We start from the raw sequence: 13048 nt of genomic DNA, 5'->3' as shown, positions 1-13048 counted from the left end.
AGTTACTTTTATTGCTTTATTGCTTTGTTTTATAGTAGATCATTTTACTGAATTGTTTTATTGAATATTGTTTACTTTACTTCTGTGCATTGCTTTGGGTCAGAAAAAAAGGCAGCATAAAAATAAAGTAATACTTTATATAGTTGACAAAGCATTTTGCTCGGTGACTATTCTACTTGCTGTTGTGTCAAAAAGACAGCTTAGGGATGGGTGGAAGCAAAACTCCACCTGAATGATGATTAAAAAGATGTTACCATCAAGGGAATCTGTTTGATCATTTTATATAAAGCTTCAGTATGATCATGCCGAATATTAAATTCCTTAATCTTAATATCTAAAATTCAGATTAAAAATGCATGTGTATCAGCTACAAGTACTGAGCAGTAAAAAAAAAAGTATTCTGCATTTCCTTGCTGTTATCTGATAGTTATGTGAATTTATGGAGCCCAGATCTGACAGATTTAATGCATATAATCATTCCTTGGTATCTGTCATTATAGTAAAGCAGAACAACTATTAACATTAAGATTTTAAATTTCTTGCACACAAAATCATTTTGATTGGTTTATATAATAGAAGTACATTACATATTTGCAGACTGCTGACTTGTAAGATGAAACAAATCTTATAAAACTCTCTGTGCCAAAGGAAGCATTAATATGTGACAAGAAATTGTATTTGCATTAATATCTGAATTACCATTCTAAAACATTTCAAGCCTCATCACAAGATAATAGCATTTTATTGGCAGTGGAAAAATGCTTCAGAAATTTATTGAAAGAAAGCAATAAATAATACTGTGATAAAAATAGTTCAAAGTACTTAGACTGTACATAATTTGTTACATTATTCAAAGTACATATAAGGTTAATAGAAAAAATAGTAACAATGAATTCAAGTTGTACAATTTAAAAAGAGCCAAAACAAAAAACAGAAAAAAGACATGCCATGTATATTATTGCATAATAAATAATGCACCATGATCTGAATCTCCTCCTTGCTGGCTTCATAAGATGCTATTTAAAAATTAATGATGCATTTTCTAGTTATACATTTTGCAATGACTAAAAGTATTAACAACTAAAAAGTCTGTCTTGATTTTAAAACAAGCTTATAAATATATCTAAAAGATGACATAAGAAAAGTAAGGCCTTTTTAATAGGTGCACTACCACATGCCTCCGTATGTTATGCTCTTAAGCATCTTTGTCATTAGGCAGCAGTGCATCATGATTGGTCCATTAAAAGAACTGCATCAATAACTTTTCATAAACATTTTCACATCAAAACACAGAAGAGGGAGCACTCTGTGTTGCCTGTCAAGTACTCTTAGTAGCTATTCTTGCTTAACAGAAAATATTTCCATTTATGGCTTGCTTATGCTCAATCAATGAACATAGACTATACAAATACAGCCACAAAAAGTAGTATAAATGACCTTGCTAGGTCTCATGTTTCATAATGTTCTAGAAATTCCCAGATTTATGAATGTAAAGCAAATTATACTAAACAAAAGCCTTAAATAAGAATACACACTAAATAATCAAATGTTATGTTTAAAAGGTACAGTTTCTAACGGAAATGGAATCAGGTACCATGCCTGCTTTGTTAATAAACATATGCCTCTCTGAAAAAAAGGAATTATTTCAATTTTTAGAGCTAGGTAGCATTTTTCAAACGGCAATATATATATACTGCTTGGTGTCATGATGTCTTTACAAAGATTGTAAAAAAAAATTTCACCTTCACTTTATTAAACTCATTACTGGTAATTACAATAACTGCATAATTTACAAGCCCTATATTACTTATAGGGACAGATACATACAAGCCTTACAGTACATTCAGATGAAAATACTAAAATTAACATAAAGTAATAACTTGAGTGACAGACAATTCTAATAGAAAATTAAGTAATGGGACACACATACACCCACATCGGTATAAGAAACATTTAATCTAAAATACTTTTTATAGTACTCACAAATTCACTTGCTAATTAAAAACTCTGTAATAAAATATTTCAAAGTGTTGATTTAACAAGTATTAACAGATTAAAGATTTCAGCTGTTTCCAAAATATGGTCATTGAGTTCAAAATGGTTCAGTTCATCTGTAGAAATAGTGGGGATAAACTGAAAGTAAAATAAACATTAGTTTCAGAACATTAGAAACTGCCGTGAAACAAGAAAGAGCAAGTATGAAAGAAGATAGTAACCTTCATACATCACATTTCAATCCAGAGAGATGAATAAAAAGCTCTCACCATCTGATTACTTGCCACAGGAAAGTGGGAAATAAGATGACACCCATTCCCATGATAAGTAGCAATGTGAAAGGAATTAGGTCTGACAACGGTTACAAGCTACAGGAATGGCTATACTTTATCTCTCAAAATCAACTGTAAATTTAATACAAGGCTGGGAAAGAAGGGATGTGATGAAGTAGAGGGTTTGGATTTATTCTCTGGAGTACCAGAGAGTAAGGCAAGAACCAAGGAGGGTGAAAACTTTAGAGAGAAAGATTCAAACTTCAAATAAGGAGACATTTCCCGACTGTGAGAGCTATTAAGCTATGGAACGGCTTGCCTCCTTAGTCATGAGTCTCTAGCACTGAGGTTTTCGAGAAAAGATTGGACCGCCATTTTTGTGGGATGGACTGCCAAGGTCCCTTACAATCTTATGATTCTATGTCAGGATTACTGGTTCATGTAATCTGCAAACTGATTTATAAATTCATAACTCTGAATATTACACAATGAATTTCTTGTATTCTAATCTTCAATAAGCCACAATCTCTGGAGTAAAACTTTAAACACAATAAATACATATTGTTCATGAGTGTGTCACTTTTACTTACCAATGAAAGTCTTTAACATGAATAAGTTCTTATTGTAGCAGAATCCAATCTTTGTGTTGCTGATACATTGCCTATTTCAACAACAATCAAGAAGACATGCAGAATATAGCATGCGGTTAGTGTTACACAAGAAACTCACAAAAAGTTAACTACACAGAATGAAGCATTCCTGGTTATGTTTTTGCTTTTCCAAGCTTCAGTATATATTTGAAACCACTTCATAATATAGCAGGTATGTTTTGAACATACTGAATGCATGATTAAATGAGTTTTATCGACTGAGCTACACACCCTTCATCTGAACAGGCTAAAATAACTTAAGTTTCTCATCACAGTGTAAAGAGCTACAATTTAAAGGAAGAACATATGGTTTTGAGTATGATCCTGGAAATCTTCAGGCTGGGAAAGACTCCTGTGTGAAATCTTGTAGTTGTAGTACAAGACAATTATTTAAGTCTCTAAATGCAGTAGCTTTTTAACAACATTCAGAGAAGGAGAACCATCACATTGTTAAGAGGCAAGAGACCAATCTATTATTTTATCTTTTGTCAGTATTCTCTAAATAAATGCTAATGCATTTATAAAAAAATAGTATACAGTCAATTGTATAGTATTTATTTTTATATATAAAATTTTATATGTACAAAATAAAGCTTACAATTCTGATTCTAGCAGACAAAACTTGGAGACAGGTACTTAAAAGTCCAAATTACCAGGCACATTTTGTAGCCCCTCATCAACCAATAAACATTTAATCACTGCCTACAGAAAGCAGTCTCTAGGATGTTAACAACACATTGAATAAGGTGATGTGTATTACAGGTTTTAAATCATTTACTAATCATTTTTATTTCATACAGACTTTTTGTCTTCAGAATTCTTTGATTTCTTTAGTATTAGAATACTTGAACTTGAGAACAGTGTCAGTGTGTGTATATAATCTTTTTTAATGCTTTGCTCTGATGAACTGGACATCAGGAGCTATAGAAAATATTTAAATATATTTTGAAGTTTTCACTCTTTAAAAATTAATGATTGACTGAAAAGTAAAAAAAAATTATTTGGGGCTGAATGACTTCAGATACTTGGGAGAAAAATGGAAACAACTGCAAATAATCAAAATAGGAATAAAAAAGCAAAACAAAAAAACAAAAGTAAAATAAAGATGAACAAAATAGTGCTATCACTAAGGGGAAAATTATAGATCAGAATTTTAAAATAACATTTTAACATGCTGTTGAATGCTAGGATTTGCATTATTACAATCTGCTCTCTGTTGGTCTGTCCTTGTATATAATTCAGAAGCTGCAGTTAGTGCAGAGTGCAGTATAGCAAGGCTCTTATCCAGAAGCCATATAATACTGGTCTTACAAGAATTGCACTGAGCACTTTTATTTTGCTGATTGGAGTTCGAGGTTGCTGTAATGTTGATTAAGGCCCTTCATAATTTAGACTCTGATACCTGAAGGACTATGTACCTGTCCAAATCCTTGGCATCTCAAAGATGTGAAAAGAGTGTTGTGCTAGAAGGGCTTTTCTCTGCCATGGCTCCCAGTTGAACCATTCTACCTCTGGACACTGATGTCTACCTTTCAGTATCAAATGACCTTGGTTTTTACTCTCTTACTGAAGACATGGTGTCCACAGATGGCCATGCTAGTAATAATATTTTTTTTAAAAAAATTACTCCTTTTTAATGTAATAATGTATTCTTTGTACATTAAATTTAGGAAAATTTAATGATTGTTCAGAGTTATGATGGACCTGGAAAAAGTGAGTGACAATCCATCCACAAAATTATGACAGTCACACCACCTCCACAGTCATGTGATCACAATTTGGTGCTTCACAACCAGATCACATTTACAACTGTTGAAGTATCTTGGGATCACGTGACCTACCCAGCCAGCTTCAAAATCAATTGGCGAAGCTGAATTGACTTAAAACTGTGATTTGCTTAATGACCACAGGAATTCACTAAATGATAAAATGATTGTAAAATTGGATCTGATCATGTGATCACTATCTTCACAACCACATCACCTAGCGATCAAAATTCCAGTGCCAACAGGGTTATAAGTCAAGGACTGCCTGTACCATATTATACTAGCTTTAATAAATGACACAGGGTATTTTGAATAATGATGGACTATAAATACTTTCAATAAATAAATATCAAATTGTATTTTAGCATTTCCCTGAAAAGATACATTGAAGTTATCTTAATTCTGCAGTAAGCTGATAAACATTTCCATTTTTTTTACTTTTTCTTTTGTAAAAAGTATTTTTAAATGATAGATTTCATTAAACAGAATATATGGATAGCCAATTAATACTAACAGAGCACAAAATACAAATACCAAAATCATTCACTGAGAAATTAAAGCAATCCAGTAAGTCATGCAAAGTGAGTTTTCTACACGAAACAAATGCTTTTCACTTCTTACAAATTAATTCAGAAATAGATAGCATGCTTAAATAATTAATAATTATTTTACCATCAATCTGCATCTTCTTTGGTTGCATAGAAGGTGAAGACATTGAAGTGGTAACTCTAAAATTTGCAGGGAGGGTCTCTGCTGATCCAGCAGCTAAACCCCTTATGTCCTTTGGTCTGAACTTCTTTCTCCATGAAGGTGCACGTCTAAAGCTTTTATCATCATCCTGTCAAATTAACAAGCAGGGTGAAAAAAAATCATATTAGAAAATGAACAAGACACCACAAAATTCCTGTACTTGTAATACATTACAGATGATTATGACAGGTACTGTTGCTGTATCCTTGAAACGTACATTTACATCTTATTGGCCTTTTTACAAGAATTTATGATCAGGATTTTTTTTTAATCCTAATAATATTCCTCTTTCTTTTTATAAAGATAATAATTCATTGCCATATATCTTAGTACTTAAAGTGAACCATTTTTTCTTATCTAGTCTCATAAACAGTAACCAAAAATAGAATTACCAGATTATATGGTAAATCAGTTTTCTGGTTTTTGCTACCAAACTTGATCTCTGTGGGTATACCAGCACTTACATTCTCATAAAAGGGATAATGAAATGCTCTGCATCTGCTGCTTTTAAAAATTATAGGATCAACAATCATATTGATGTTGTGATTGGTTTTATCTGCAAAACTGGTTACTGCAATTATTTAAGATTCTACTTAAGAGTCCTCAACTTATAAATAGCTAAACTGAGGAAGGTGTGGACATTAGGGTGGTAAAAAAAATGCAAAGTAAATTTTGCTACCGGGATTGTCACAGATAAAACTTGAAGAAGAATTTTACTTGGGTCATCATATCCATTTTTGTTTTATAGCACTTGTGTGACTATTTTTCCCCAGTGGCCTCACTTATAGGACTGATAGGTTTTATGGCTGAATCCAGACCATGACCCCAGATTTTGATCAATTGGTATTTAGTAAAAAAGCATGAGATATACAGTAAGAAATCTTGAGGAACTACTGCTGCTTCTTTTCTCTAAAAAAATCTGCTCAGAATTAGAATCTGCTTGATTGTAGCTAATGAAATGAAAATTTGAATGCATTTATAGAAACAGAACAATGAAAAATCTTGAAGATAAATTAATACTGAACTTGTAGTGAAGAAGTATATAAAACCTTCTTGGCGCCATAATAGCAGAAAGAACAATGATGGACCATTAGTTATATGAAACCTTATTACTGGTAGTATCTTTCTGCAGTGAATGTGGTGTCACATGCTTTAAAATTTTTCTGTAAAGAAAGATTTGATGCAGATTATTTTGGCTGCCCATATAAATAATAATAGGCTGGATAGACTCTTAAAATTAAATTTACCTCTTCAAACTTTCTCTCCGTACCCATCACAAGAAGATTATTAAATTCCCTCTCCAAGACAGCACGGGCCTAAATTAAAAACAATTACAAAACTTAAAAATATTTCAAACATTTGAGCTGTTACACTTTGAGAATTTAATTTACAAAATTTATATAATTTAAATATTGTCCAAACAAAATAGTATTTTCCTGGATTTACATCATTCTTCAAATACTTCAAAGAATGTCATATAAAAAGTCAAGATTAGTTTTCTCTCTATTTAGAATGCCAAACTTAGAATAATGGGTTTAAATTGCAGACTGGAAAAACACCTAACAATTACTTTTGACAAGTACAACCAATTAGCCAAAAGTTATAAGCTTCCCTTCATTGGATAGAAACAGAAACTAACCAGCCATCTAACTAGATCAGGGCTGTCAAACTCCCGGCCCATAGGCCGGATATGTCATGTGCTGGCCATGCCCACTTTGGTGAAGGGGGGGAAAAGTCCCGATACATCATGTGACACCGCCATGATGATGTGAGTTTGACACCCCTGAAATAGATTATTTAGTTGGGATTCCTACATTGAACAGGTATTGACCATGATAACCAAAATGTCTGTTGATTTACAACTATTTACATGTTTACAACTATGATTAAAGCTATTACCACCAGTGAATCTGCTTTGCTTTCTGACTGTCACAGCTCTCAGATAAAACACAGTAACAAAAGCAAAGTTCAGAAATGTCAGTTTTTAGTATGAAGTTTTCTTTAAATAGTTAATTTTTAAAAATTCTCATATATAAATCTTACAAAGTTCCAAACGTGCCTTATGAATAGAAACATACCCCACCAAGTGATGCTATTATAATTACCTGTGTATTCTGAGTAGGTATTTGTAAAGAAAGAGCTAATGCATTGTGATCAAAAGTTTCATCTAAGGCCAGAAGTGCACCATGAACTCCACTTTCTATAAGGTTATTTGCATATTCTTTAAGGCCAATTGACACCACCCAGTGAATCATCCTGTCATTGCTCCAAACAAGGACATCTATATGAGGAAAAATAAATATTTAAGTCATAAAATAATTGATCATGTGTACTTGGCAAAGATTAAATGATGAATTCAGATTTCTATACTATTCAATGATACAAGATTCAGTAGAATCTCCAGCTGCCTTCATTGATTTCCCCTTCTGGTACCTCCCACACTATTGCAGAAACTTTCCTAAACCCCGAAAGCAAATCTGCAGAGGCACATGGAGTTAGAGGGAAGAGATGACAAAACTAGTTCTTGTCTTTCTTCCAGTGGAACTATCTTAATAGGTTTTACCAATAATCTGAATAAAAGCCCAATATTTACGGGGGTGGGGGTGGAGGAAAGAATGGCTGAATGATAGGTGGATTATTGTTGTACTGAATATCAAAGTTCAGAAAAAATAGTTTTACATATTTGGACTTTGTGCTCATAAGGTATACAATATATTTGACGGAATATTTTTGTATTAACCACAATTTATAATTCAAATAGGAGAGAAAGTACTTAAGGAAAGAGTTCACTTAAATGTTTTGGTGTTAGTACATTATAGATATTTTAATGTTTTACCAGTATTTTAACAATAGATGACAAAAAGAGTAATAACTGATACATTCTCCAAGTTTTATTAACCGCAGTACAGTACTGCTAATACAATTTTTGTACACTAAATTTTTAAAGGGTTCAGCTTATGCTCATTTTACATATACTAGATCATGGTTCATCAGCCACGCTAAGCCTTGTTTGAGCTTAGCATAATGTGTGAAGCCAGCTTTTGTGGACTATTATTATAGCTCTGTAGACTATATGAATGAAGCCATTAAATAAAGCATAAGCGAAGGCAAGGATATTTAAAAGATAGGAACTCCATGGACATACTAATTTGCCCTTCTGGCTCTACACCTGAGCTGCACTGATAAAAAGCTGCAACTGATAAAAAGCTGCACTGATGAAAACTGCTCCATAAAAAGCTTTCTGAAAACTGCCATAGTGTTGAGGAAGACAAGCTTCATTGTACAGGATGTATTATACTATTATATTAATAAGCCTGAATTACTTTATTGTCTCTCAATCTGCTTAATATAAACACCTTAAGAAGAAAGAAATTATATAATGCTATTGCTTGGTTAAAAAACTGAATGTAAGATCAATAAGAAGAAGCTAGGCATCTTATGTTAATCCTGCATAAAACCTAAAAAGCATCTTTGAGAATATTTACAACTATGCAGTCTTTTAGTCAATGGAAAACAACTGGATTAAAATTACTGTATTATTTATTACATTTATCACATTTATTTACTTTTTTTAAAAAAAAATGACTCAGTGTGGCATGCATAGTGCTATCCGCACAACAACCATCCTGTGAGTTGGGTACTAAGACAAGGCTAGTCTAGGGTCACTCAACCAGTTTCTATATCCAAGAGAAGATTAGAATTCAGCCTCCTGTTCTCTAGTGCAGTGTCTTGACTCTATCCTAAACTGGTTCAGACCTTAAGTTGAACATTTAATAAATTATTAACAGCATCAAAGCCAGAGAAGCGAAAGCCTACCTTTAATTTCATCCAGGCTTCCTTCTCTTCTTCTTTCAAGTTCTTTCCGGTCATAATTTAATCTTCGGAGACACATAATGCCACACTGGAAACTATTTCTTTAAAAGTGTTTTAAAAAGAGAGAGATTAAGCACTGCAATTGAAATGTTTATTACTAATTACTATTTTAAATATATTTACCTGTGAAAACTGTCTACCATTTTAAGTTGACCACGAAGATCTTTTTTAGTTAAATGATCCAACATTCTAGCATCAACAAGACATTCCATAAAATAACTGCGATACTGAGGAAGTCCCAAACTAGGAAGCCATTCATTGCCAATCCATTCGTGGTTCATATCCCCATAGGCTAAAGTCTACAAAAAACACAGCAAAGGGTTATTTGAAAAAAAGGAGCTTTTACATATAAATCGGGGACTGAATCCAGCATTTTTCTCTACTGATAGGAATTTATCTAAGAGTCTTGTTTTCTTGACAGAATAAAAGATGTTAAATGTTCTAGTTTTTAATTCCTTATAGCTTCCCCATATTTTTAGATGATACATGGGATTGGAGGGAAAAACTGAAAAAGACTGCTTCTCCTCTGTTCAGCTAGAAGCTTCAACAGATCAGAAATATTTGCAAAAGTGTTTTGCTGCATTTACCAAAAGTCAACACAGGAAGTTTCAGTCATGGTAAAACGCATACCTTAAAATTTAAATCTACTTCACACTATTTTTATTATCTAGTGCTCACTAAAAAAACAGGTGAAGTATACATGGGAGATGAACAGTGGTGAGATTCAAATAATTTAACAACTGGTTCTCTGTACTAATGCTGGGTGGGCATGGCCATGGTATGCATGGCCAGGGGGTGTGACAGACAGCACTTGGCCTCCTGCACCTCTCTGGGAGCAAAAATGGAATGCCAGGGGAGGGCGCTGCCCACCTCCGTTTTGGACCTAGTAGGCCTCCCTGCAGCAAAAATGGACCATGGGGGCTCCACGTCGCATCCCCCCGTGCCCCGTTTTGGGCTTAGTGGGCTTCCTTGCACTTACCTGGGAGCCAAAACGAGGCACGGGGGGGACTCCTGGAAGGGGTGGGGAGGGGCCAGCCAACAATTTAACAACTGGTTTGGCCAAAGTGGTGCAAACTGGTTGAATTCCACTAGTGGAGATGAATATATGTAATCTCCATCCATATCCTCTGAGATCATATCAAACAGGAGTAATTCTCTAATATGCATCCATTCCTACCTAGAAATTTACATTAGTTTTTCACATTTAATATATTTACCACAGTAAACACTACAGGACCATTCGCATGTACCTACTATTAATAAATAAGTGGAAGCTATTGTTAAAAGAAGCCTAACATCTTCTGATTCTGGAAGTTCTAACTATTAATATAATCTCAACTCCCAGTCTTAAGAATACATGTTGATTTATTTATTTAATTTCTATAGCCACCCATCTCAATCAATGCCTCTGGGCACCTTACAATTCAATTCAATTTTATAACTTTTGCAGGTTTTGTTTAAAAAAATCAACACCTATCAATTAAACATCTGAAAGATAAAATGTTTCACTGCGAGGCCAATCTGAGTGGCTTACAGCGTTAAACAATAAAGCGATAAAAATTTACATATATATTTAAACATTTAAATTGTTTTTAACACAGTAAGCCAAGCAGTCACCTTGCAGCAAGATGGGGAACAAACAAATTTAATAAATAAATAAATGTCAATTTCTAAAGTCTTTTAATATTTCAAAAATTATTCAAATAATTCAAATTATGAATATTTAAATAAGAATTATTCTGAAGAAAAACTGATTGATGTGTTTCTGTTAAATATATAGACACTGAAAATTGGATTTTATGATTTAATAAATCTGAGCTAAAGTTTAAACATGTAAAAGAAAAGTCTCCAACCTGAGCCCAGCTTCCTTCCTCATCTTCCTGACGTTAGGTAATTAGAAAAAGTAAAAGGACATACAGATGTTAGTATTTATAAATTTAGTAATGTAAGTAAACTGAAGGTAATGACCACAATCCAGGGCGCAAAAGAACTAAATAAACGTGTAAATCCATATAAAATTATTCTCAATAGACATTTTATCACTACATGTTTTCCTAAGTGTAGTTATCTATCCCCAAACAGTAAATATTTTTGAGTGTAAAATTATTTTTCTGGATTGTAGTCATATTTCAATAGTGAAAAAAGCAACATGCTATTTCAAGATAGAAGAAGCATGCATCTAAAATTGTGAATATATACATCTCTTACTATATTTATACCTTCAGGAAAATTGATATACCACATACTGCTTTATTTTTCCACACAAGTAGTAGCCTCTATATAAAAACTCAAGGAAAATTTTAAGTAGTGGCATCTCATACAAAATTAATGCATTGATCTTCTTTGAAATATACACAGGCAAATGATCTATTCTCCTCACCTACACAATGATCTTGGTGGAAAAACATTTTACAGCATGGCTGATAAGTGGGTTAGTTTTTAAAATCAATCATAATTAAGAATCTAATATTAATATTTCTATTTTTCCAGATGTACATGATTCAAGCAATCAAGAAGTAGGAGCACTTCCACAACTAACCGTTTGTGGTGTAGATGTAAGATTTTCCATTTCTTCATGCGTTACCCAGACATTTCCTGTAGTCTAAAATGACCCCATAATGAACCAATCACATCCAATGAAAGGAAAGCAGTAACAAAGAGGAAAGGTTGCAGAATATATAAGCAACAGGTGTGTTTAAGGAGCAGGCATGGGCAAAAGCAAGTTTCAAGACTATTAAGTATAAGCTCATGTGAAAAGCAAGCCCCACAGATAATATATTTATCTCCATTACATAGAAAACTATATTTAAATACAATTGTAATAAATAAAATTGCTCATTATGATTTCCAGACATGATATTTACACTGAGTACTTCAATTAGATTTTGGAGAGTGCTTCAGTTGATTTTAGGTTATTTGCCATAAACATCTACTTTCTCATCCGGAAAAATAATATACAGTACTTTAACAGGTCCTCTTGTGCACATTCATCCCACATTTTCTAGTTTATGGTAATACTCTAACAACAAAATTGTGAATTGCACTTGTTCTTTAGACTAGGATTGCAAGTCATTTTCCAAACAAAAAATCCTGGATTTAAGAACAAGTACAAACCACATTTTACTAGTAGAACACAAAGGGTACATATTTTATTACAAATCAGAAAGTAAGTACAACATGCAAGTTCAAGATTTAATTATGTACCAACAAGACATTATTTGACATTTTATATTAATCACTCCAGGGAACTGAGAAATTGGCTTTTAAGATCCAATTATTCTTTAATTGATTGTCTCCCATTTTTCTTTCAAATCAGTCTTTATCCACAGTTATTTTCATAAGAGGAACAGTTACCTGAAATTCTGTCATTCAAATGTTTTTAAATTACAGTTTGCAAAATATCCAGTCAGTCTAACTATTAGCAATGCTAGTTAGCTGGGAAATGAGGAAATTGTAATCCAACAGTTTTGGAAGAAATAAAATCATGGAAAACTATGCTAGCCTTAATTGCTAGGAGGGAGATGCATATACGCAGCCAGAATACATTCCAATTCAGATCTGGATGCATATCCACATTACAGATTTCATCTAGTTCCCATTGAATTTGCTGATGCTAGTCACACAGTGATCATTACAAATAACATGAAATTAAAATGTACTGGACAAAATATATTAAATGCACTATGAAACGTATCTAATTGAAATTTACCAATGATGGCCCTTGCTTACTAGAATATTACTT

The 13048-nt window shown here is 32.9% G+C and overlaps 1 protein-coding gene across 11 annotated transcripts in view; it reads right to left on the bottom strand.

Annotated features, from left to right (window-relative positions):
• Positions 1 to 723: 723 nt before the first annotated feature.
• The window catches only part of PPFIA1 (PPFI scaffold protein A1), a 54153-nt gene continuing 41828 nt past the window's right edge, over positions 724 to 13048 (bottom strand). For 3 of the 11 annotated variants that reach the window (XM_087921307.1, XM_026706756.2, XM_087921308.1), the window contains 9 exons: positions 11846 to 11908; positions 11160 to 11186; positions 9430 to 9605; positions 9250 to 9347; positions 7539 to 7714; positions 6681 to 6749; positions 5356 to 5521; positions 2858 to 2928; positions 724 to 2133 (listed from right to left, as the gene is read on the bottom strand). In XM_087921307.1, coding sequence (XP_087777433.1) covers positions 2870 to 2928; positions 5356 to 5521; positions 6681 to 6749; positions 7539 to 7714; positions 9250 to 9347; positions 9430 to 9605; positions 11160 to 11186; positions 11846 to 11908 — 834 coding nt within the window. In that variant the 3' untranslated portion in view covers positions 724 to 2133; positions 2858 to 2869. Of the gene's footprint in view, positions 2134 to 2857; positions 2929 to 5355; positions 5522 to 6441; positions 6597 to 6680; positions 6750 to 7538; positions 7715 to 9249; positions 9348 to 9429; positions 9606 to 11159; positions 11187 to 11845; positions 11909 to 13048 lie in introns of those variants that run through there. The other 8 variants (XM_087921312.1, XM_026706754.2, XM_087921313.1 and 5 more) reach the window with 4 other exon arrangements.

Source organism: Pseudonaja textilis, chromosome 1, assembly GCF_049901715.1.
Source record: "Pseudonaja textilis isolate UNSWEBS1 chromosome 1, rPseTex1.2, whole genome shotgun sequence".
Lineage (NCBI taxonomy): Eukaryota > Metazoa > Chordata > Lepidosauria > Squamata > Elapidae > Pseudonaja > Pseudonaja textilis.
Note: the sequence above shows the minus strand (reverse complement) of the source record. Positions and strands in the feature narration are given on the sequence as shown.